The 26511-nt window shown below is 42.9% G+C and overlaps 1 protein-coding gene across 17 annotated transcripts in view; it reads left to right on the top strand.

Annotated features, from left to right (window-relative positions):
* caska (calcium/calmodulin-dependent serine protein kinase a) overlaps positions 1-26511 on the top strand; it is a 257641-nt gene that overhangs the window by 65839 nt on the left and 165291 nt on the right. For all 17 annotated transcript variants that reach the window (XM_069178917.1, XM_069178929.1, XM_069178930.1 and 14 more), the window contains exon 2: positions 21381-21493. In XM_069178917.1, coding sequence (XP_069035018.1) covers positions 21381-21493 — 113 coding nt within the window. The remainder of the gene's footprint in view (positions 1-21380; positions 21494-26511) is intronic.

The raw sequence follows: 26511 nt of genomic DNA on the forward strand, positions 1-26511 counted from the left end.
AACTGAAAAGTGACACATCGAGATGAATCCAAAGCTTTAGGGCTGTTACTATAATGTGCAGGAGCAGCTCAAACCTCCGTTTCTGTGTTCAAGCAATAAACTGTCAGCTCTTGCAGTAGCACAGTTACCTCTATAGCCTGAACACAGTGTGAGTGTTAGTTAAAGAAAAAAAGGCAGTGGATTGATTATCCAGAATACCATTCAAACTGGTGTTTAATCATGATGCATCTCATCAAATTGCCTGGCAAACAAAGTATTAGGCTTAGGTATTCGGGAACAGGGAGAAACAAGGGAACATCGATCAGTAAAAAGTTTGATTTTCAGTGTAACATGGCACCCTAGAATTGGTGAGGGATTTAGACAGGCACTCGCACACCTCTGCTTTCTGAGCCAAAGCCTGTGACCGGCTGACCGTTCTGTTTTGGGTGAGATGAAGGTAAACAAAATGCAGGAAGCTCAGGGCTGAGACCGCAGTGGGCAACCACCAACGCACCACATGGTGTGCTTGAAGCCCAAAACGCTTGCTGTGCCAGTTTTTTATCAGTTTTATATTTGTCATCTCCCGGGAAACGCGCAGTCTTTTAGTCCCCCTTAACGAGTGCTTAGGAGTCACTCGACTACCGTGAACATGTGTGGAAGAGTTACGTTCTCTCTGCGTCGTGAAGGGAGGGCTGTCTGGCGAATTTGCAGAGTCAGTCCACCCCTTATGATCATCTTTATTCAAGAATTATTTGATGGCGGTTCTCCGGTACGTAGGCGGCCTGGGGAGGTGTGGAATAAATTTGGGGAAATGTGATTATGAGGTCAGACTGCAGAAGGCCAGCGATTTCTGACCAGGGAAGAGTCGTTCCGTGAGCTAGGGAGATAAATATTCATGATGGTAAAGGTTTATGGGTCGATGGGCCTGCTCTTGCTGGGATCGTCTCCACTGTGCCCCTGGGATGGCTTGCAGTGATGACAGGCTCTGGAGCTGTAATTCACACGGAGTCCCTCGGTCTCTCTTTGTGGGATGGTGGGAGATGGATGTGCCCACCTCCCGCTGTTACAGCCCAGTTAATGAGGATTTTATTTATACATATTTCACTTTCTACATGCCCTTAATTTACAGGGCATCTGAATTATTGCAGTTTAATGGGACAGTCAGAATGAAGGCTGAGGCAGAGTCAGCCTGGGGCTCAGCCATGTCCTGTGCGAGCCCTCTTTTCCGGACGAGGGAAATAATAATAATAATAATAATAATAATAATAATAATAAAAATAATTGCTTACACTTATATAGCGCTTTTCTGGACACTCCACTCAAAGTGCTTTACAGGTAATGGGGATCCCCTCCACCACCACCAGTGTGAAGCCCCACCTGGATGATGCGACGGCAGCCATAGTGTGCCAGAACGCTCACCACACACCAGCTATCAGTGGGGAGGAGAGCAGAGTGATGTAGCCAATTCATTAGAGGGGGATAATTAGGAGGCCATGATTGATAAAGGCCGATGGGAAATTTGGCCAGGACGCCGGGGTTACACCCCTACTCATTTCGAGAGACGCCCTGGGATTTTTAATGACCACAGAGAGTCAGGACCTCGGTTTTACGTCTCATCCGAAGGACGTCACCTGTTTACAGTATAGTGACCCTGTCACTACACTGGGGCATTAGGACCCACATGGGCCACAGGGTGAGCGCCCCCTGCTGGCCCCACTAACACCTCTTCCAGCAGCAACCTTAGTTTTTTTCCCGGGAGGTCTCCCATCCAGGTACTGACCAGGCTCACACCTGCTGGGCTCCAGTGGGCTGCCAGTTGTGAGTTGCAGTGTGATATGGCTGCTGGCACAAAGATGTCAAATAACACATCTTTTTTCCTAATTTTGTAGTTGAGTCACACAGCACACTGTATTTTTTTGGGAATCCTGGCAGCCATGTTGCGTGAGGGAAGTTCTTATTTTCCGTCGCGTGAAGTGACAGTTAGGTGTGAAGTATACGCTGCCATTATGCCAGTTTGGAGTTGCTGCTGGTGTGGAGGCAGTGTCATGTTCAGCCTGGCTACATGCTGCCAACTCACTTGTTTTAAGGGAACGACTGCTCTCTTCCTAGATTACTTGCTAAGCTTAAAACCTTGAATAGGACATGCTTGACTCGGACTGAAATAATGTGTCCTTGGAGTTATGATCTGGTCTGACTCACTCTGGGAATGAAATCGAGAGGGGCTTTGATTTGAGTGTTCTTTATTTAAATCGGAGCTGCTGTGAACTACATGCTTGAGTATTGTTCTTGGATATCGAGGACTGGAGGTCTGAGAGATGCTCATAAATCAAATTTCCAAAATATTTTTAAATCAGATCCTATGTTTTCTGATGCTTGCATGAGAAAGCTGCCCTTTGTGGGTGTGGAAGTGAAGATGCTGGTAGAAATTTTGGACTAGAACCAGGCTGATATCTGGCTCAAGGGTGGGATTGTGATGAAGAAACTAACAGGATCCCATTTCGGAAAGATTTAAAGCACTTTACAGGTAATGGGGACTCCCCTCTAATGCGCAGCCCCACCTGGATGATGTAACATCAGCCATAGTGCACCAGTATAGTATGCTCACCACACTCCAGCTATCATACTAGTGGGGAGGAGAGCAGAGTGATGAAGCCAGTTCATAGATGGGGATTATTAGGAGGCCATGATTGGTAAGGGCCAATATGAAATACAGTATTTTGGGGGCGCTAAAAGCAATTGTTTCATCTTGAGATAAAATAATGGAGAGTTTTGCACTCTGTTTACAGGCACGGTGTAAAGCCAAAGCCAGCTAACAGCTTTGGTTTTTGAATGTCAAATTTTCCCTTGCATAGATACATGCATAAGGAGAGAATGCTGACCACAGCAGGAAGGAATAAGTGTTTCTGAACTGTGCCTTCTCCATGTTGTCACAGGATCAATTGTTCAAAGTGACAGTTGCTGTTCTGTGAGATTTTACATTCTCTTGCCTTGCTTGCTGCTTCCTCTAGTATGAATGCTGGACTCCTTGAGTCCCGAACACGAACCTTCCTACATACGCCACCTACAACTGCCACTTCCCACTGCTGTTTTTAGTTCTACTCTCAAAATTGTTTTTGTGTAATAGGTCAGGGCTTTAACAAATATTTCACATGATTTCATTTGGGCTGGTGCATATCTAGTACTGTGTAATCTTTTTAGACATGGCCAAATTGCTTTTCAGACATAAGTCTTTTTTTGGGGAAAAAAAAGAAGAAACATTCTTGCAGAACACTTTTAAACTTTTAAAACTTTTTTTTTATTCTTAACTACCTTGAATGTGTATCACTCACTCTGAAGTTTTCTTCCGAGGAGTTTTCTTGTTGGCATCCAGACAGTTCATCAAGTCCGCGTCAGCCTGTGCAGACCTGAGGCTTTAAACTTCTTTGAATGGCGTCTTCTCTCTCACACAATGCAGTGGGCTGAGAGAGGGCAGTGTTCTCTGAAGGACTGCAGGATAATGAGGTGCAGCATTTCTGCTTCTCAGGTTACCAGTGTCTCCTGCGAAGATGAACTAAATGGCTGCATGACGGAGATACACTGTCATACAGTCAGCCTGTTTCTGTGCTTTCTAATGAATGTCTGGTACATATGGAATTCTACAATGTTAATACTCTTCCAAACAGTGTTCCAGTAAGTATTTCTCAGACTTTCCTGTGCCCTTGTTGTTAATGACAGCCTTCTGCATGGCCATGGTTGTGCAGACTGCAGTGTTTGTCTGCTCCTCACTGTGCTTAGTGTTGTGCTGCACATCTACGGATTGTCAAGACAATTTCGGTAGGCCACCAGATATGATTCATGCTTACATAACTGAGCTAAAGATGTCGATGGATAGCCAAAAACATTTTTTCAAAAATGCTTAAAAATGAATACACATACTGTGGCTCCAGTACAAATGTGTAACACTGGGGAAGATATCTGTGGTTGGATACAAACACAGTGAGAAATTCCTCTTTAAACCTGTGAAAGCTGTCTGCTGTCTTCACCATGTCATAAAGGAGTCAACTGCAGTATGGTTGAAAAATATGTAAAGCCCGTATGCCTTAATTTAATTTTTGTTTGCTTTCTAACTGTTTGTTCTATAGGAGTGGCACCCGTAGTAATGCAGAAATGAATGTTACAGAGCTGTTCTTACCTAAACCATGTTGTGTCGTATGCAAAGGATACTTTGGTTTTTCTGTCTTTCACACTGTGCCCTACTGAGTCCGTTCACTCAGCCTGATCTGCTTTGCCAGCTGTGAAAACTGCAGCCCCTTGCCAGCACTACCCAGGATACCTGAAGTGGCAGCTGCTCTTAATAGATGCTTTGATGGACCACCTGTGTCCACAGAAACACTGAAAACTCCTGTGTCATAAACTGGAGTGTTTTCTCTAGGCCTTGTGGTTCGGGAGGTCATTAAGAAATGTCTTCTTTATAAATCTGGTCGTTCTGTCTTCTGCTCTTTTTAAGCACTGAAATGTATTTATGGTGCACTCCTGGTTCAGGAGGTGTCAAGTCCACACATCTGATATAATATTCTTTAGATTGTGTTTGAGCTGTTGACATATTTGTGCATTGAATTGTTTGCCTGTAGCAGGACAGAAACCAGGAATGAGATGTCTGAGGGAGGACCTTGCACCTCTGTTCTTTTGCTCAGTGCTGTTCTTTATTTCTGTATTTTATTTTTTTAACCCTCCTCCCTAAAAAATGTGATTTAAACTTTCCTGAATCTTTTGAGACTGCTTGCCATAGTCCCGAAGGGAAGAAGGTATATTTGATCAGTCTGGTTTTAAAGGATAGTCCGTTTTAGAAAAATGCAGATTAACACACGTTTTAGTTTTACCTGCTGCATCAGTTTCATTTACTTAGTTTTTTTGTAAAGAGAATTAAAAACATTCTAAATTGGCAACACCATGTTTCAGGATTATTTCTTGATTTGGTGCCCTGGACTGTGTGGTTTGCTGATGTGATTGCTTTCTTGAATGTTTTAATGTTACTACCATGCTTCACCTTGGTTCTAGGAACTCAGTTACTGCTGTATCAGGAAGCGTTGGGGGCGGGGTGGGGAATTACGTTGATTACCCAGACGAGCTTTCCTGCTTCATTTCTCCTAATGTACACTGGCACCCCTCCACTTCAGTTCCTTGTACTAAAAAAGTTTGTAAGTGTAACATTTTATATTGGAATTTGGTGAAATACTTGTTGCCACGCTGGCTGTTTTTCTGACTTGAGAGTGATCTCCGTTTCGTGTCGGTTACTTTTTTCCCCGGCAGCCTTGATGAAAGACACCCACGCTTCCAAACAATGCTGCTCAGAAACCTGCCACTGCATCTTTCCTTGAGATGATGCAAATCTTTCATAATGACTCCCACGAGTCGGCTTTCTGGCATTTCTACCAGAGTGACTAAAGCCTGTGTTAAAGTGGGGGGACCCGCTGATTTTAAGTTGAGCGTCGTACCACTGTTTATTCAGCTTCACCTACCTCTGTGCTACTTCTGTTCGTCATTGAGTCTCCATGTGTTGAACAGATTACGCCATGACGCTTCAGTGCAGTAGCTGTAAAACTGCTGTCACACAAACGCCCATTCCCCTCTGTCGTACAGCGAGCGAGTCGGGATTGAGGGGAATGATAATGTGCAGATACTCTGACTTACCAGTTAACAAAGCCCTTTGCAGAAGTGTAGCCTTTAAATCATCAATGTGTTGCATTCAAGTGGGCTGACTTTTTATCACGGCACGCACCAGTCATCATCATGGGGCACTTCTGCTAAGCTTTCCTTTCGAACTTTTTAGTAGAGGTTTCAGTCATTTTTTTTAAAGCATGTTAACCAGTTTTATTGGGTCTTTTCTCTGGTAAATTCCTCGTAAGGAATATTCAAGGAGCGTTCTACAACCAAGAAGGCGCTGTACACTAGGCGATGGAGGAAAATTTCAATACTGACCAGTTTGAGTACATCTTCGTCTTTGTTTGCAGCTAAAGTTATGCTTTTTGAAATGCTTTTCGACCTTCACGTGATGGATTGGCTTCAGCAGCTGTAGTCGAACAGCACCGTTGCCGAGCACTGTGCGTAGCGGCGGCGTTGCAGGTGAAACGAGGTCAAGCCGTGAGAGGTTTCTGAGACCGGTTTTTGCGGACAACTGCGTCTGGCACATTAGAGATCAGTTCCACCTGGCTCTATGCAGTCCAGTGCTTTGTTTGTCAAGCTGGCTTGTTCTGTCTTTGACGTCGAACCTGTGTGGGAGGATGAATGGCTACAGGTAGGCACTGCTCGTCTGGGGAGTGTTAGTATGCGTGGCAGGGCCTGAGGCTGTGTCGAAATGATGCACTGATCGCCCCCTCTGCCTTCCAGACTGATTGCCCTTCCTGCCTGGTGGGGATTTTTTTTTTTAAACTGAAGATTATTTTCCCCACTGCAGAAAGGCCAAGGTCTCCCTATGATTGATTGTGCTATCGTGGCCTAAAATTACATTACTTGTGACATGATGTAATGGCGGCTCTGATAGGGACCATCCCTCCCGCGTGGAGACCTGCTGCACTCCTGCAGGGTGCCCGTCTGTGCGATGCGCGGATGTGCACAGAAACCGCATGCCTTTGGTGAAAGTAGGCCTTCTGGAATGACTGTTTAGTCAGAAAGGCTTTGTAATGAAGCCTGGCACTTCCCCTTCATCAACAGTGATGCACTCAATAGTCCAGCAGTGACTTCTGTCTGATGAACTGCTGAAGCATCTCTTAAAAGTATGAAGCTCTGTTTGGGTGTTCCCTCCCCCCCCCATGTTTTCAGTGTTTAAATGTGCTCTGTTTTCTCTGTAGTAAAGGCTCCTCTGGCACCCAATTCTTGCAGTATCCATCCATCAACTATGTGAATGCCACTTAATCCTGGTGAGGATCACTGCAGTTCTGGTACAGAAAGTTAGGGAAAAATGCCCTGGACAAGTTGCCAGTTCATCACAGGGCACACCGTGCGTGTTGGAGGCACTAGTTTAACCAGCCAGGGTAAACCTGCGGTGAACGTACAGACTCCACACAGATGGATCCCCCGCCAGTCGCCAGGCCGGAGATTTAACAGTCACATTTCTTTCTTCGACTGCCCAATGTATAACAGCCTGACGGTCACGTACCATAGAGTTCCTTTTGGTCAAGTTACATTCTGAAACAAAATGTGGACTTCACATGACGTGCAGTAGCAAGGTTCACGCTAAACCTACAAGTTCATATTTGTAACATTTCTTGCTTCATAAAACCACAGAATTGGAGAAATTCTTTTGCAGATTCTTTAAGAACCTAAGCTTAACAGTTTTAGATCTCAAATTGAAATGTCATTCCTTGTGGGCTCAAAATCTGAAAAGGTAATAGGTTTATTCCATGCTGAAAAGAGAAGAAAGAAAATGCTTCGACCGTGTAGACACCTGAAGAAGGCTCCATGGTCAAAAAGTTGTTTTTTCTTCTCTTTTCAGCATGGAATAAACCTATTACTTGTTCCTTTGCAGCTGACGCAGCTACCCACCTAAAAATCCAAAATATAAACACAACCTATATTTGAGTGGAAATACTTTTTTTTTAAGTCTTAACTTGTTACTTTCTCTTGATTTTATGTTAGTTATTTTTTACATTATTGCAGAGCAGGCCAGTTCCATATTGAGGCACATAAGCTATTTGGTCACTTGGCTAGAGAGATTACATGTGGCACAGTTTAGCTAATGACATGTTTGTCTGCCTGATATTTCCCTTCCAAGGCTGTCTGGAGCTTTATGATGGTAATTCCAGTCCGGTCTTGGCAATGAAGGCAGATTTCTCTGGTTTAGGGTGATGGATGCACAATAATGCTCTCTCCATCTCCCAACAGAAAAATCCATCTTTAAAACATAGCATCTGCTACCCAGTGATGTCCAGTGCACAGGGGCTCTCTTTGAATTGCTCCCCTTTCTGTGCAATACATGTCTTGCTTCTCTTATAACTGATGTATGAAGTCAGGATGTGATCTTTGCACTGTTTGTTTTTCTTTTTCTCATAACTAAAACCGTGTTCTTGAATTTCGGAGGAAGGGAAAGCGCTGTCGCAAAAGATCAAGGGACAAGTAGTTAAAAAACGTCCGTTCTGATAATCCAAGTACACTCCGTTATATCCTTTGCTTTGAGTGGAAAATACTTGGGGAGGGGTTGCGATTTGGTTAGAGGTTAGTGCCTATTAAAATCTGTTTGAAAGATCAGTTCATATGCTGATATTGATTTGGTTTTATGAAAAAAGGTTTAACTGATTTAATAAATCAATAATGCAATTATAATGGCATTAAGAGGGTAGGAGATTTGCAGAATACATCATATGATTGTACTCATTTCAGTATTAAATACAGCATTTAATTACTTTTTATATCAGTGTGTGCAATCTAGAGATACTGCACTGGTGCGTTAAATACTCTGTTAACTAGATAGCCTGAAACCAGGTGGGGGACAGGTTTAACACGAAGGAAGACTATTTGCTAACTGAGAAGAAAATATTTTTTTCAAAGCTGTTTGGCACGCAGGTGCGCTTGCTTGTGCTAGGAGGAAGGTGTTCAATTGTCCAGGTTCTGAGGATTGAGGTTGCTAAATATATTTCTGCAGCAGAAGCTTGGGTGTTCTGTCACAATGGTAGAAAAGCCTCCAGCTTAGTACTTTTCTCTTAGGAAACATTTATGCTTCAGGTGGTGTCGGAGATCTGAGTTTCTGGATTTTTTTTGTGCTTATGAAGGTTTTTTGTGATTTTTCTGTTGTAATTTTTACATCTTAATGTTTATACGGATCCATTGTAGAGTGTAATATTCACATTTTTCTTCAGTTTGTTTGGGGAATTTTCTTACTCGGCATCATGAAATATACTTCATGATGTACGCTTCACTACACTAACACTTGCAATTTCACTTCACAAGGCTAGACTATAGGTATGGAACGCAGTAAGCCTTATGTAAAAGCCTCCAAGAGGCTCAGCTGCTACATTGATTGTTTTCCTTCAATCTGAATTTAACAGGAAGCAGAAATGAATTCCATTTCCAGGCTTGTATAATTTGAACTCCTTTGTACCAAGTGAAAGTTGTGGTATTGATTGGTGTCATGCTTCAAGTATCAGAAGCAATATAAATTGTTCGGTGAAAGAATAACTGCTGAAGAGTTGCCATAGCGACACAGAAGCTGTACCAGGGCTCGTTTCCATGGGCTCGCCTTGAGGTCATGAGGTAACATCTTCCATTGACAACCTTTACTGGGAGCGCTGGGGATGACCCTTAGTAAAGCTGATAGCAGTTCAGTTCAGTTTCACATCCCCTAATTTTTCCATTAGGACTGAACGTGTCCAGTTCAGATAGAAGTCACAGCTCCCTTTGGTCAAGTCACTGTAAATGAAGTCCTTCCTTGGGAGTCAGCTGGCACTCTGTAATACCATGGGAAGCTGATCTTCTCTCTGAACTGCACAGTGCAGTGTACACTGCTGTCTTGGAGGAACCTTTTCTCAAGTGGCCACCCCTAACTGGTTTATGGTGTACAAGAATATCTGTTTATGTGTGAAGCTGATATCATTGTTTTTTTTTTATTTCACTTAGTATTTGGAGTATTTTCAAAATGCTGGTCATTCAACTTGCTTGCCTTAGCCAGGAACGCACTTAACGTCTTTTTACAGCCAGCACGTTTCTACTCTGGAGAAAAAAAAATCCTGTTCTGTTTTTTTTTTTTCCATTAGGTTTGTGGATTCCCTTCCCACCTGCCTCTCCATGAAGCTCTTTAACTGTGACAGGGAAGGAAGACTAAGTACAGAAGGGAGAATTATCTCCCAATTTAAAATCTTTTGTACACAATCGCGCTGCATTGTGCAATAATTGGAGGATCTTGCAAAATCGGTTTGAGACATGACGATTTTTTCTTTCTCCTGAAAGCAGTTTTTCTTTCACTTCCTTTCTTTGGAGTTGGTTTTTGAAGTTGTTTCATTTAAGTTCTCACTTCCTGAGGAGGGAAGCCGATTGTGCGTCTTAATCTTCAGTGTTCCTAGTTCAGCTGCTGTAATGGGACAGTAATCTCTTCCCCGTGTAACAGTTTATGTGTACAATAAAAATGTGAGAGGGAAATTCATAGTCACAAATGTCAGCTTTGCATTATTGTATGTATTAATCCAAAGTGGTTTTAATTAGAGAACATCATTTTTCATTGTCACAAAAATACATACAGTATAGCATTTAAATCCCAGCCACATGACAATTTATAGGCACTGCTGTGGTTTTAGTTCCTTAGATCCAGTCCTCTTCCTTTCTGGCTTACCCTTCATCATTGGAAGCGTACTTGTTTTTCTGCTTGGCCAGAAAAGTCCCGATTTTTCTGGTGTGTTGGTAATTATGATGTTTTGAAGTTTCTAAAATAGAAACTACAGTAAGTTAATGTTTTTGTTAAAAGCAGTCTTGTAATCCACTCATCTTTCCCAGTTGCTGCTGGTGTAGTGAGGTGGCCTCCTGTTCAGAATGGCTTGTCTTAACAGAAGCTCCACTTCAAAGTGAAGCAAATTCAACTTAGAATTCGTAGCCATGGTTTATGATTATGCATCAACTCCTTGATCGGTGCTGATTCAGCAGCTGGGAAATTAGAAGTATGCGATCCATGTTCACCTCATGTTATTATAACAGGTAGTGCTAAGCCAGCAGTTTGACTTGCTTGTTTGTATTTTTTTTGCCATTGGAAATGGTGAAATATAACTAGCAGAACACTGGCAGTTTTCTAAAATCCTTGCGGAGTTATTTTGGTTAAAAGTATCCTAATGCCTGGTTCTCATGTATCGTGGTGTCCAGTGTGACTAACCACGCGGAAAGTTCATTTATTCCATGGTCACTGAACTAATGAGACGCTACAGCATGTTTGGGTGCTCATTTTATTATGGCAAGATCTCGTAAGTTGTGGAGCCTGCTGCTTTCTTGATAAAACGGGGGGGGAATCTGGAGAGCAATGTTGGGCATTCTCTGGCACATGAGGTGCGTGACCCATAGACTCGCTGAGGTTTTTATTTCCTGGGAAGGAACATTTGAGATTACTCGAGGGTTGTTTATTTCTGGTACAGAAGGCCCACCTCCAAAGTTATGATTCCTCCAAAAGCCAGCAGCCATATCACCCTGCAACTCACACCTGGCAACCCACTGAAGCTAAGCAGGTGTGAGCCTGGTCAGTACCTGGATGGGAGAGCTCCTGGGAAAAACTAAGGTTGCTGCTGGAAGAGGTGTTAGTAGGGCCAGCAGGGGGCGCTCACCCTGCGGTCCATGTGGGTCCTAATGCTCCAGTATAGTGATGAGGACACTATACTGTAAACAGGCGCCGTCCTTCAGATGAGACGTTAAACCGAGGTCCTGATTCTCTGTTGTCATTAGAAAAATCCCATTTCCCTTATGGCATCCTAATAATCCCTCTCTATGAATTGGCTTCATTACTCTGCTCTCCTCCCCACTGATAGCTGCTCTCCTCCCCACTGATAGCTGATGTGTGGTGAGTGCTCTGGTGCACTATGGCTGCCATCGCATCATCCAGGTGGATGCTGTACATTGTACAGTGTAAGCAATTATAATTTTTTAAAGCACAGGTGAGAGGCACCTACTCCTGCCTGATGCTGAACTTGTGGCACAGTTGGCTTTTGTGGAAAAATTACGAGATAAACCTTTAATTACAGTCAGTTGGTGTGGAAAGATTGTGCAATGGACATATACCTATAAAACTGTTTCTAAACCAGGTATTAAGAGACCTTTATTTTTTTATGGAAAGGCACAGCTGCTGTACATTATCCCCCACATTCACAAGCAACAGTATTTGCTGACGGAGCAGAGGTCACTTATCTGCCTGGGCCACATTTCCGTAGTTCCAGGCAATGTGTATTGGCAAGGTTCTAATGTGTTTATAGAAGTACATTACCCTGCTGGAAATGTAAAATCTCATTCCACCTCCCCTCACATGCACACACACACACGTTATCAGGTCCTTTTTCTTCTCCTCCAGTCTGTTCAGGTGTGCCTTTCCATCTGATTTCCATATTTTCTTTCTGCTTAGTGTGTGTGTGGAACAGGAGATGAAATTAAGTCATGGAGATCTTACCGAAGTCAATGACCTTGCATCATGAATTCATCACCTCCAGAGTAGGGGCTCGTCCTCTGTGGGTTACAGTACCAACTTCTTTCTCAGATGCGCAGCAGAAATTTGTAAATGGTATGATCTTTTAAACTCTTAAGTCATATGTGGAGCATCAGAAGAAACTTGTTACTAAGGCTGTGGGGGGGAGGTTTTCCAGACACATTTAAAAAAATACTCCTGTTCAAACAAACCAAGTCACAGCTCTACAATCACAGGATGTAAACAGAGAGGTGCGGTGTGTCATTCTGTCACTATCGTGTGATCATTAATTCTCACAGTTGTGTCCGAGAAAGCTGAAAATGTACAGAAGGGTGATCGAGCAAAGCAGTAACTTCTATGAACAGCATATGGGGATCGAGTAGTTCAGGTGGGTAGCTGCGTCAGCATGCTTAGGCTGCAAAGGAACAAGTAATAGGTTTATTCAATGCTGAAAAGAGAAGAAAGAAATCCCAACTTTTCGGCCGTGGAGGTGTGAGAAAGACAGGGCAGTAAGCAAAGTTAATGTAGCATAGGAGAAGAGAAGGAATGACTAAGAGATCTAGAAAAAGATTTGGAGGAAGGCATAGTGGGTCGAAGATGTAGGTTGAAGTAGTTCAGGTGGGCAGCTACGTCAGCATGCGTAGGCTGCAAAGGAACAGGTAATAGGTGTATTCCATGCTGAAAAGAGAAGAAAGAAAACTTTTCTACCCTGGAGTCGTGTTCAGGTGTCTACACGTCCGAAACTTTGTTGTGTTGAGAAAGACAGGGCAGTAAGAACAGGTACTGTAAATGGGGATGGAGGTGAACTATTTCATCACTCCTGTAACATCACCTCGGATCGCTGCCTAAAAGCCCCTATTGACTGCTGTTTGAATTCAACTGACTGCTGAGGCTGAATCGTGAAACTGCTCCTCTTTACAGGCTGCAGTATCGGTTGTGTTTCAGAAGTCCCTCCCTGAACTTTGATCCCCTTCGCGGCAGCTTTTGCAGACGGACCAGGCATTACTTTGTTTTTTCAAACAGAATGGGAAAACCACATGGAGCGACTGTCATTGACCCCGCTGGGCTGTCCAAATGTAGGCAAGTTTCCCGGACACTAGATTAGAGAGCTGGTAAAGCTGTCTGGCTGTAGGTCTCTAGTAACTGGTGAATCAGACGTGCCGATGCTCTTTGCCAACATCATGAAACGGCAACAGATATTTGGCCGTAGTGTTTTAGCACATGCGCAGGTCTTACAGCTGGCAATCAGTGAAAATGAATGCTGTGAACCAGTTGATGCTCACTTTTAATTGAAAAACAAAGTCCCTTTGAAAGCCCATACTGTTTTGTTTTTAAATCATGACAAACTTGAAGGATTCTAGTTCTCAATCAGCACATTTATTTTATTGAGTTATAGCCTAGTAGTGTATGTGCCTGGAAACAATGCAAGTTGTACATCTATGACATGCTGTCTGAATTCGCAGATGCTGCTGTCTTGTGCGATTCTGTCCCATTTCTCTTGCAGACCATGGCCAAGCATGTGCGTGTTCACTTTGTAGAGGCTCTGAGCCCTAGAAGTCACACATTGTTTTAGCTAATTCCATAAAAGTCTAGCGGAGGCTCAAATTTGCAGAGTCACATTCTCATCTGGTAAGATAGCCATTGTTAAACCTCAGCGTAAGGATGTGTGCTGTCCTGCTGGAATGCTGTTGCATCTGGAAGGTTATCAGGTGATTCCCAGGGATTAGAGCAATGCAGGGCCATGGCCTCTGGTTGTGATGAAGCACTACACGTTGAGTTCTGTAGCTGCTAGCATCTCCCAATTCATCACTTTGACACCCCCATTGATCTCAATGAGGTCTCTTGACTCCTTGTCTTCCACATGGGTTTTATTAAATTTCGTTTGGTAGCAAAATCTTGTCACGCCTGAAAATTGCTGGCTATGAACACTGCAGTGACAACAGTATGCTTACTTAGTGCCCATCATGCTGGCACAAAGGTGTTCTCTTGATACTGAATTACGGTGGGTTGGTTCCTTTTCTGTTTTCCTTTCTTCACTTTCACCACCAGGCTTCCATTCAGTAGGTGAAATTGCCCAATCAGCAACTAACAAAGTAATTTAGCGCTTATGCAAACATAACGTGTCACTTTCCATCGTAAACAATTAACAAACATTATGCCAAAATCAAAATGAGTACTTTTACAGTGTTAAAATATAAAGGCCTGTATATTTTCCTTTGATGTGTGGGTATAGTTTGTGAAGAGATGCAAGGCAACGTGATGTAGAAAACCATCGTCACACAGGGCTCACTATTGCAACTTTCAGATGGAGTGAAAATTTGTTTTGATCCTCACACCTCTTCATAAGAATTACAGAAATATGTAAGCCAGACGTGCTAAAAGCTATGTACTCATGAAAGCTCTTTATACACAGAAGGCAAAAATGCAAATAGTCTTCACTTTGCAAAGACAAAGAGTTTGAGATTTCAGTGAATGTTTGCACTGCAGGATAATCACTTCAAGCGGTGTTTGCAGTTCACAGGCAGTCCAGTGGACTTGAGCAGCAACAATATTTACATTTACATTTTGCGCTCTGATTAATGGTAGTCTCCTTTCTTTTTGATTCACTAAAGAACCCTTTCACACTTATGTTTTAGGTTGGCCTGCCTTGTTTTATGCGCCCCTAAATCACAATCGTGAAATGAAAATGCGACTCTGAGCTGCCCTCCTTTCCTGCAGCAAATTCATGGACCAGAGCCAGCCTAATGTATCAACAAACCTGGAGGTTAAACAGTGCTTTGAGATGACAAGTTTAATGTCTGTTTTAATACTAATACAGCCATTAAATGTTATCTGTAGCAATAATCAGATAAGTGTTTAAGTACTCTGCTAGTACCTAATACATTAATTGCCATGAGTTTTAAACAACATTGTGTAGCATAGCTCAGTGTATTTATGAAGTACAATTAGGTTTAAAGCTTTTTACGGATATTGGTGGCTGGAAACTGTAACATAACTGAAGAAAGAGCTGACCTGTTGTCCACCTTTAAAGACAGGATTTCTTGTGAAATGATCACTACTCTACGGACTGAGAAATCATTCAGACCCTTCAAGAAGCTTCTCAGGTTCTTACCTTACTCATATTCTGCTCCCTCTCTTCCACGTTACCTCATCGCATTTTTGCCTAAAGCGTCTGAGCCTGAGCAGGTAGGGGAAGCTTTGACTTAGTTGTGGACGCTCACAGGCTCAAGTGCAACGGTTGCAGAACTGTGGTGTTCATTGGAGCTACTGTATGCTGTTTTACAAAGTGTTACTGGGTGACCTGGGGACAGTAGGTAGATTTCTGCCCTCATAACTGGTGGGTAGGAGGTACAAGTCCCTACTGCAGACAGGAGGCTGGTGGACCTTGAGTGAGGAGCCAGTCCACCCAGCGGTATAAGCGGGGAGCAGCACATCTGTGGGGGGAGGTGGGGTTAATCCTGGCGATGGACTGGCATCCCGTCCATGTGGGAGTCGTGTGATCCCTGTGTACTTAACACCCGAGAAACCAGGCTTTAAGCACTGGCCCACTGAGCAGTTCTGGCCTGAGTAGGGAAGCTGCCTACCCGCTGGGTGACTCTGCAGCTGTTATCTGCCTCCCCCCTGGCCATCGGACGTAGATCTTTATTTTATACATGGTTGATCTGACACCTGAAAAATGCCTCTTTGTCTCAGTGGCGTAAGGTGGCTGTTAGAGGTGCTGTGCCCAGTGCTGGCTTTGTGATGAAGTGTTCCAGGACTGGTGAGGTTGCAGGAATGTTGAAGCTGATGGCCGCTGTAGACAGTTAATCTTTTTGAGCTGGAGGAGCTCGAGCGAGGGGCTCGCGAGGCTTTTGTTATGTACTGAAAAGGCAAAGACGTTGCAGGAGTGTGGAAGTGATTGGGTTTAACTGCTGACTCAAACAGTGAGGCACAGACTGGGGCTTCAATGAGAGCGAGCGAGCTCTCTCTGATTGAAATGGATTTACTGATTCTGAAAGATTAAAAGCAGGTGGGACTGATTAGTCCTTAGTCAGCATTATTGCCACCCTTTTTTCTATAGCTTTTGAAAATGCAGCCGTTCACATGGAGCACGGGCTATTGTCAATTTTGTAAAAAGGGCTCCAGAGGGGACACTTCAAGTTTAGGCAGTTTAATGCTTGGTTACAATTGGTCCTAAAGACAGTCTTGTAATATTGACAGTGGCTTAATGAAGAATAAGGTTTATGAGATTATTAAAGATGAGAAGGATAAAGATTGACCGAACTTAGTAGGTTGACTATTGCTGTTTGTTCATTAACGTTGGCATCGCACAGTATTACATTGTGACCAAATACAGTTGATATTAAGACTAAGACAAAATGTCTGAGTTTTAAAAGAATTAAAACTGGAACACAAAGAGCACTTCTTGTACCTTGTTTCTTCAAATGAAGAACCTTAAAGTACTAGACAAGACACTAGACACCTGTTTTGTTTTTCAAGAAAGAAGACTAAAGAAATTGCTTCCTAGAACTCTTTAGTTAGCAGTCCCATGTCTACATGATCCCCCCTTTTTACTGTGTGTGTACCAGCAGGCCTCAGGATTGTCTTTTTTGTCATAGTGCGATTATCTTGTGGTAAGCCCAGAGAAAATTTTCACTTTACGTGTTTACTTAGGAAGAAAGGAAAGCCAAAGTTGGTTTCTTTTAAAATAGTGTTCTTACTGTGTTTAGGCTACCCTGTCCTCTGAATATGGTAGCTCCTTCAGACAAAAGTCCACCTCCCATTGCGGTTTGTGACACCTGTGGTAGTGTGGCTGAAGCTCTTGTAACTGTGTGGGGGGGGGTCTTTGTCTGGGGCTTCTCCCTAAACGAATCCTAGCCCAGGAGAATGTGAGTGGGCAAGTCAGTTGGCACACAGCGCAGGTCCATGGCCATACTGGGCAGCGTACAGCACCCCCTCGCCACTCGTGCAGTAATCTGCTTTAGGCTGCGACCATCTGTACAGGCAGGTTGTGTTTGATAAAGAGAGCTGCTCTCTGAACTGCATTAATGGGATAGGTTGATAATTAGCATGTTTTTGAAAGCACTCCCCGTGCTACATCTCTCTTCTGAAGAACTGAATGTTCTTTTTAATAATAATAATTATTATAATAATTGCTTACACTTATATAGCGCTTTTCTGGACACTCCACTCAAAGCGCTTTACAGGTAATGGGGACTCCCCTCCACCACCACCAATGTGCAGCATCCACTTGGATGATGCGACGGCAGCCATAGTGCGCCAGAACACTCACCACACATCAGCTATCAGTGGGGAGGACAGCAGAGTAATGTAGCCAATTCATAGAGGGGGATTATTAGGAGGCCATGATTAGTAAGGGCCAATTGGAAATTTGGCCAGGACACCGGGGTTACACCCCTACTCTTTTCGAGAAGCGCCCTGGGATTTTTAATGACCACAGAGAGTCAGGACCTCGGTTTTACGTCTCATCCGAAGGACGGCGCCTGTTTACAGTATAGTGTCCCCGTCACTATACTGGGGCATTAGGACCCACATGGACCGCAGGGTGAGCGCCCCCTGCTGGCCCCACTAACACCTCTTCCAGCAGCAACCTTAGTTTTTTTCCCAGGAGGTCTCCCATCCAGGTACTGACCAGGCTCACACCTGCTTAGCTTCAGTGGGTTGCCAGTTGTGAGTTGCAGGGTGATATGGCTGCTGGCTGAAAATCTTTTTAGAGGTAATATAACTCAGCTGGTTATATCGCTACTACAGCTTTATTACAAGAGAAGCAGTGTCTTCTAAATGGCACTACCTTTTATAGTTAAAATCTGAGATGTGTTTTGAATTTTTTTTATGTTTTTATAAAGTGCAATAACGGAACAAAGACAACTGCTAATTTCAGCTACATGAATAAAATCTGTTCTAGTGGGGTTTTATTGGGTCTGTGGATCAACAAAGGCAAAACCCCACTTTGTCCCAGCTGACCTGCTGGAAGACGACTGGGTAAGGGAGCAATGCTTGTGCCCACTTGCCATGTGAAGGTGAGAGAATAGTTTGGATTTGCTTGTAAGAGACGGCACCTTAAGGGTTGTGTGAATGCGGATATCAACGTCAATCGATACAGCAGAACAACTGCCAATTAAATCTAATTAGTTCTGTTTCTTAAGATAAGGTCACGAGCTGTAACCCATTTACAATAGATTTTGCCATTAGATTGTCTCCAGGAAGGGTGTCTCAGTAGTAGCAGTTTTTTTTAACTTTACCCTAAAACCATGTCAGGACCTTTCTTCAGTCTTCTGTAATAGAGCAGGCGTAACGGAACAAATCTGTTAGAACCTCCGATTTTAGTGATTAATGTTACCACCATTGGCCTGCAGCTGATGCTTGTGTGGGGAAGAAAAGATGTTAAGTCTATTTTCTGTTTCTTAAGCCATCTGATAATCAGTACATTTCTGTGAAAAGGCCTAAGATAGGCAGTTTAACATGTGAAAAAAAGATTTGATTTAAAGTAGGCTCCCACATGAGCACAAATTCAGATTGAAGGATGTTCAAGGTTTATTGTTTTCATGATATATAGAAGATAGCAAATCAGGTGCTGCGCTTGAAAACAGGCCCGTTGTCGTTGCAGAGATGTGGAAATGGTGTGTGTGCTGCTTACACTCCTCTTCCTCGCCACAGGAGGGAGCTTTTTGAAAGTTTTGAGCACGTTGTGGTGTAGTGACCGTTGGATTGAAAAGCACAGTGGGAAATAAAAATGAAATTTTTTTGGGGGGGGGGTGATCTAAAATGAGACCTGATCCATGTATTCACCCAGACGGAGTTGTGGCTGGGAATGGTGGTGTGTTTTGGCAGGTAAAGTGCCTCTTGTTCGTTGGGGTCCAGTTGACTGAATAATGTACTTTGTTTCCTGATGGCTTGTTAATCTAAAGTCCTGCTGTAAGCTAGACTGCAGCAGTAGAGGCTGGGGCACATTTCACTCTTGAGTCTTTGCAAGTGGCTTTGGATAAACAGCTTTCTTCTTAATCTGCTTTGTCGTCTTCTCTCAATTATGAAAATTACAAAAAAGCGAGGACCGCGTGACCTACTGTACCAATTCCGAGTGAGCAAAGCCATTTGGTTTTCTGCCTTCAAATTATTTCTGTGGAATGTTTTTGAAATTGCTACCCTGTGACATTAGGAAATTTTTTTCAGAGACCTACTGTATTATGTGCAAGATACTGTATACAGAATAGCATTGAGGGGAGCTGATAAGAGGCCTGTGCTTGGGTCTCTGCACCAAGACGATCCTGTAGAGTTGGGTGATTTGCCTTGTGCAGCGTTTATCATGCAGCATGTGATATTTATACAGCATACATTAGACCAATATGTGGTTGGGAATTGGAACAATTCTGTTTTGTTTCAACACTCATTGTAGTTATGGATGAGCTCTGCACAGTCCTGACCTTTCATGAAATGAAAGTGCATATGGAATGTCTTGGTCTCCCTGGATACTTTTGAATTATTCCCTGTAGTACTAAACAATAAAAGTGTGGTCAACACCATTTCTTAAACCTTGAGAGCTCCTTTCCTACATTACTGTAGCTCTCGACACAAGGCGCCAACAGCAAGATGTGAATTGTTTGATTACAATATTTCTGTAAGCCGCAAGTAAAAGACATAACAGCAATGCAGTTACGCAGTAAAGGCACTTTTAGTAGAGCCATGGTGCAGTAGTGGTTTAGCTGTGACACACCTGCAGAATCCCTGATGAAGAATTAAAATGTCCTGACAGCAAATGACCAGAGACTGGAGTATAATAAAAACGTCGGAATGATTCCTAGGGTTTCAGAACTAAGAGAACTGCGCAGCCATGTGGTTGCCTGTATAATGCAATAGTTTGCAACTAGGTTTGAAACGTTCTTTAAAAAATTAGCAGACTTCTGCTTGGTATAAAGTGCTGTACTCTGTGTAATGGAAACACAAAATTAGACTCTCAACAGCTGGACCAGCCCGCGTTAGCTAAGGTTAACAAGGCAATGAATACAGACGATTCCATAGTTGAGCACAGCAGCACTTATAGCCTCACAGGACAGACAGCTTCAAATCTGGTCGTAGTTTTTCAGTGTGGAAGCAGTTTACACAAGATTACATGAGTATCCTGCTCTCTCTTCAGTTTCCTCCCTTGCCTGAAAAAAAAGGACAACAGGCCCATAACAAGGTCCTACTTGGGCCTGTTATTGAGCCCCAGGTTATTTATGTAGCAGATGTTAGCTGTTACTCAACTTTCTTGACTGATTTATACCTGTATATCACAAAAAATGACCCTGCATTGAAGTACTGTATGTAACCACCTTTATCCACAGCCTGGCATCTGATGAGTTTGTCCTTGTGCCCTGCTATGACATGGTTTTGCTATTTTTCTCATTCAGAAGAGGAATGCTGTGGTTTTATTGCCATCTCTAGGTACACTTGTTAAAATAGTTTGTGTGATGCAGATCTACTAGTGAGTTTTAGACGATAATGCCCTTAACATAATTTTAATAAATAATAGTGATTTTAATACAACTTGGGAAATGCTTTGTGGAAGCTGTGAGCTTTGCATTATGGTATTTTGCATCCTTCCAAAACCTGGTTGTTTCACTAAGTAATGAGAATGTTTATCAAATCTAACAAAGTCCCCAACATAATTATTACTTGAGAAACAAGGCATAGTTATATAGAACACAGAATTGCAAAGTACCAACCAGAAGCTTGGTTAATAGTTCTGTACTTTCCCACAACAAGGATGAAACGGTTCCATTATTTAGGTGCATAGAGCATTGGCTTGAGAGCATTCTTTCAAGTTCTGCTGATTTGTCTTCTAAGCAGTGTGTGTTGCTTACTAATTTATTTTGCTAATGCTTTTATCCAAAGCAACTTACATTTGCTCTCATTCACACAGCTGGGTGTCCTGCTGGAACAGTTCAGATGAAGTACAGTGCTCAAGGGTATAATAGCACTGTCCCACCTGGGATTTAAATCCACAACGTTCTAGTCACAAGTCCCAAATCCCTGACCACAGTGCCACCCTGCTACCCTCATCACATTTTGCACACACCTATGTATTTATTTTTTATTTATTTTATATTTATTTTGTTGTCTTTTGTTTTATGACTATTCTGGTGTCTGTTTTTGCTTGTCTTGGGTTGGACTGCTGTAACACATCAATTTCCCTACGGGATTAATAAAGTCTTATCTATCTATCATGCTCTACACTAATTTGTACATCCAGAATTGAGGACTGTGATGGAACCCAGAACTAACATGACTGCTTATTTATTTTCAGGGGACCTTTCAGCGTGGTGCGACGATGTATCAACAGAGAGACAGGGCAGCAGTTTGCTGTAAAAATAGTGGACGTCGCCAAGTTCACTTCCAGTCCTGGACTCAGCACAGAAGGTAAGCAACTCTCATCCTTGTAGCCTTTTATCAGTCTCTTATCACCCCCCATCTGGTTGCTTCATTCTAAACATGTTAGTTTTTCTATTTCCTCTTTAAAAACACAGCAGGCCTGTAGATATAATAATCATTGCTGACATGTTCATGCAGAGTCACAGCTCTATATTTATATATAGAATAGAATTCTATATAGAATTTATATATTGAGAGAAAAAGAGCCTCAGAAATGCATGATGAGCACTGTAAGAGCTTCCAGAAGAAAATAAGGAAGATTACAAATGAGAAGGGGCTATTTGCCTATAGGGGCATAAGCGGCTAGCCCATTTGGTAGTTAGTAGTTAACTGACCTGAGGATCTCTTTCAGACCTTTCTTGAAAGAAATGAGTGTGGATGGGTAGCTTGTTACAGACTCCCACAACCCTTTGAGTAAAGTGCCACACTGCCGGCTGGAGTATACTTGCCCAATAATGTAATTTAATGTATTCGTTTTGTACGTTTGTATGCTTAAGCAGTATTCCAGAGGTGCTGAAGCACTACAGCTGAAGCTTGGAGCAGGTTGTAGGAGTTGCAAGCGCCGTCCAATATTGTTGTTCTTTTGGGGGGGAGCAGGCGTAAAGGAAGACTAATGTACTAACTGTTGAAACCTGTCACGCCTGGGGCCCAGCGTTCATCTCCAGTTCAGGTCGTGAGAGAATGGTGAGGGATTTCAAGCGTACCCTCGGCTGACATGAGAGTGTGTAATAAAAACGGCCGCGCACGGTGCCACACCTCAGCTGGCTCTCCCCAGGGAGGACCAGACAGAGTGGGAGCGGGTGTCAGTGTCAGGATTGATGTGATTAATAAAGCTCGGTGAGAACGGGCAGGAGCAGGGGACCCTGCAGGATAAGATGGATGGTTTGCTGGTACAATTGTCTGATTTCGTGAGCAGCAGTCAGGTAGTTTGAACTCCTCGGCTTTCACTGCATGCATCACAATGGAACGACTCATTTTTCTCCCTCAAGGCAGTGCTTAATGTTAAATTGGAGTTCGTTTTAAAGCATAACGCTGGGCTCGATTAAAAACGGCAGATAAGATTTCATTTGGTTGCACGCAACGAAAAAGGTCTACCTCCGACGTATTTTTCGGAAATATTATTCTCACGCCAGCCAGAAAATAGGTCTTGTTGGTATGTTTTCAGAGGCTTTGTAAGAACTTCGTCCGCCTTGAGTTACTGAAACCATCTGATATTTTTAAAAGGAAAAAAAAACAAGTTAGAACCTTTTTTTATAAATACAGTCCCTTAGTAGTACTGTACAGTGTTTCTCAACTTGTGTGAGCCTCCAGGTGTTAACAGGGTTGCTGTGGAATTTTGGGAAAGCCATGCATCAGAAAAAAAATCATATGTACCTTTTTGTATATGAACGAGATGGGGGCGGCACTTTGAGACTGTTGATGTAAGAATAATGTGTGCTGCGAGTTCAGTTTCTAAAGGCCTAAAAGACAGACTTAATAAAACAGCCAAAAATATGAGTGTGGCTGAGCAAGAGCTCCGTTTCTCCATTGTCCATTCCAGTCATCTGTGGACTTGGATCAAACAGTACAATAGGTTTGGTTTATAATAAAGTGCTCGGATGGGGTATGTTCCATATTTGTGTGAGTGTGCTGTGGAATTGCTCGACGGTTGAGAAGCACTGCCTCAGCTCGTGGCAAGACCAGGGAACAGATTCATCCTGTTGAGTTCTGGGTACGCAGTTGACACCTGGTGGTCAGTCATTGTAATGGCAGTTAATGAAGTAAACCTGACATGGTTTACCCAATCATGTGGCCACAGGGAGCACCTACAAGTTCGAGTTCTCATCAAGCCAGTGGGGAAGGTGACTTGACTGTGACCTCACAGAACATTTTTTATCTGAAATCTTGGCTATGCTTTCTATTAGTAGAGCAGAGGATTGGTCCATATCTTTTGTCTCTTCATATTCCCTTTATGCTTTCGATGTTGTGGAGCACACTGTTTGTAGGTACGTGCTTTATAACCGTTTGGAGAGACCTAGCTTTTGCAAGCTGCCCTCCCGTGTACACATGAATAAACAGCTCTTCTTTCACCAACATCCGGATTCTGTTATTTTAATGTTTCTTCAGTACTGAATTAATTATAGCTAAATTACACTTTTCTAATCTGATTAGTCGATGCCTTTATTCAGGAGCTTATTTTTGTGGTCTGGAAGTGTAGTGAATTTGAAGTGCAATTTGTTTGTCTTCCCTCTCAGGAGTGGGACTCCCCGTGACAGTGTGATTAGGGCTGATTCGGTTGACTTGTCCTGTAGGTACACACAGTACAGCAACTGCCTCACTAAACCAAGAGCTCCACTGCTGGGCTATGATTAATCTGAGTTTTCCTTAGGGAGGAATTCTTTTTTTTTTATCCCTCACCATGAATATACTGATCAGGTTAAATCTGCGTGATTGTGTCCTGGTTTGTCAATCACTAACCCAAACAAGGTAGTAGATTACCTTTTCTTTAGGAGTAGTAGTCTCCCGGGACTATTTATAGAAGAGGTTAATTAAGTTGACCTCACTTAAGCTTGAAATAGCTCCCAAATCTCCTTCTCAGAAGATCTTAAAGCTCAGACAGAGAAGCTCTGGCACTGTGGAGCAGGGGTTAGGGCTCTGAACTTGGTCAAAGGCTCAAATCCTCCTGTGACTAAGGTACATCACCCAAAATGCTGAAATATATGCCCCTGCTGTATAAAAGGGTCTTCAGGTTGTCGTTGCAATTGAAAGAACTTATGAACTGAGGGATTAAAAAAGTTGAACTAATTTTAACTGAAAACTGTTTCATTAAACCACAGCTGTATAGAAGGAAGTGCAGTGGGGGTACATTGCAATTAAGATTTTTTTTGTAGCAAAGATGCTCACTTGGGATGCCACTGTTTCTAACCCTATGGGCTCTTCAATACAGCAGGCTGAAACTCCGCTTTGAACTTGTGCTTTGCTCCTTGACAAATATTCCTTTTAATTGTGTAGCACCATTCGGGCACTACTGCAATATGTACTTGTACTTGAAAGTTTTTTACATTTCAATACTAAAACAGACTTCTGGTTTTAGAAAACTCTGAAAAATGTTTTATCGTCGTTTTCTGTTAGGAGAGTTGTTCAGAAACATTTTTTCTTAATTGTTCCATTTCATTTCTTTGCAGTTTTGATATTGAAGTTATTCTGCTGTTTCTTGCTGCTCGTTCTGAATCTGTGAAGTGCCAGACGTTCATGCTGCAGTTTGCTGCCTGCTTCTGCTCGGGCCTGTCCCCCTGTGATCCTTCTGCCTCGGAGAGCTTGTATGGTGCAGGGGTAATGAGCTCTGCTTCCCATTCCTGCAGGAGCCTTCATAGTGCTGGGAGAGATTTATTTTCCCATTACAGGTGCAGCAGATCTGGCGCAGGGCTCTCCTCAGCAGGCTGTGTGGCCTGAAATGATGAATGATTTGTAGCAGAGCATTAATGCACAGGGAGCCCTTGTATATACTTGTCGGCCTCCACTCCACCCCTCTCCTGTGTGGAACAGACAGCCCCGGCACTCCTGCATTATTTTAGAAAACATTAAATCACCCAGATGAGTTGTGAGTGAATCTTTTGTCATACTGCTTTTTGCACCGGTATTTTGTGATCGCTCTGGGTTTTCAGTTCTGATCACCTTCAGTATAATGCAATTGCAGTAGCTGGCATTTATCATGTCTGCAACCACTGTTCAGCTTTTGACGGACTTAAGAAGTCCAACAGAAATGAAATAAAATGAATGCATTTCAAAACTGTCTAGAGTGCAGGCTGTGTTGAAGATTTTAGAATAACTAGTAAAGAACAGCCAATAGTTTGAGGACACATTTTGAGTTTGAGTGTTATTGCAGCATATGGTGACTATCTAATATTTATGTGGGATCAGATACTTATGAAGTCACTTATGACTTATGCCAGTGGTATGTTTCAGTTTTTGACTTTAATATCCGATGTTGTAGCACAACTTTTTTTCAGCATTATAAGTCTGATGGAAATTTGTTTATGAAACAGCAGCATGTTAAAAATTTATGAACGCAACATTACTTTTATTTCTTGCTTCTTGGACAGCCAAGACACTGCTTTAGCTGAGCAGCTGTTTGGCTCCTGTCTCTTCTACAGCGAAGTGGCATGAACTTGAGCTGTCCTTTGTTACCACCAATCAAGCGACGGCCATTTCTTTTCCTCTAGAGAGTGTGGACTGGGCACCAAGAGACTGAGTGAGGCGCTGATGTTTCAGGAAGTAAATCACTTGCGCAGAAAATGTGAAAAACGGATAACAGGAGGAGAAGCATCAGTCTGGTGTGGGGGGAGGGGGGCCGAGAATGAGTGATATAGAAGGCACAGAGCAGCGACTGGAGTGCAATGCAAAGTCTGGAAGGAAGAGGGAGAAACTGAGGATTAACTCTGATTTGGTGCAGCTTGAAAGTCCTGCCAGTACAAAAGGACTATGGATTCTGAAGCTGGGTTTCAAAGAGGAGAAAGGGAAGATTTCAAGTGAGAAACGACGCCAGGCTGCAGAATCGAGGCCAGAGTCGGTCCCTAACAGAGCATGATGTGGAATGCATCTGGCAATATAGGAGCACTACTTACACAAACAAAAAATTCAGGTCACAAATGGTTAAAGAAGGGAAAATCGATCCAGGCGGCAAAACCGGGCACAGACTGGAAAACAAGGGTAGGCAGCAGAAAACAAATTAGAAACCGAAGGGTTGGTGATTAAAATAAATGTTGCTTTTGTAGCTTGACGGTCAAGAGAGCAAGGCATCCACTAGATTTTTTTAAAAATCTGAATATGATTACAGGCTGGTGTACAGCAGTGGTTTTCAACCTTTGTAACACAAATACTGGCAAAAAAAAAACCCACAGGCCCACCCTCGGGGTATGGGCTAATATTTAAAACCATTTCAGTGGCAGTACGTGCACTTCATCTTGTCAATGACAAATATATATTTTTTTTAGTTTCGAATGTGGGGAAATGGATTGAAGGCAGTA

The sequence above is a fragment of the Lepisosteus oculatus genome, chromosome 15 (genome assembly GCF_040954835.1).
Source record: "Lepisosteus oculatus isolate fLepOcu1 chromosome 15, fLepOcu1.hap2, whole genome shotgun sequence".
In the NCBI taxonomy this organism is placed as follows: Eukaryota; Metazoa; Chordata; class Actinopteri; order Semionotiformes; family Lepisosteidae; genus Lepisosteus; species Lepisosteus oculatus.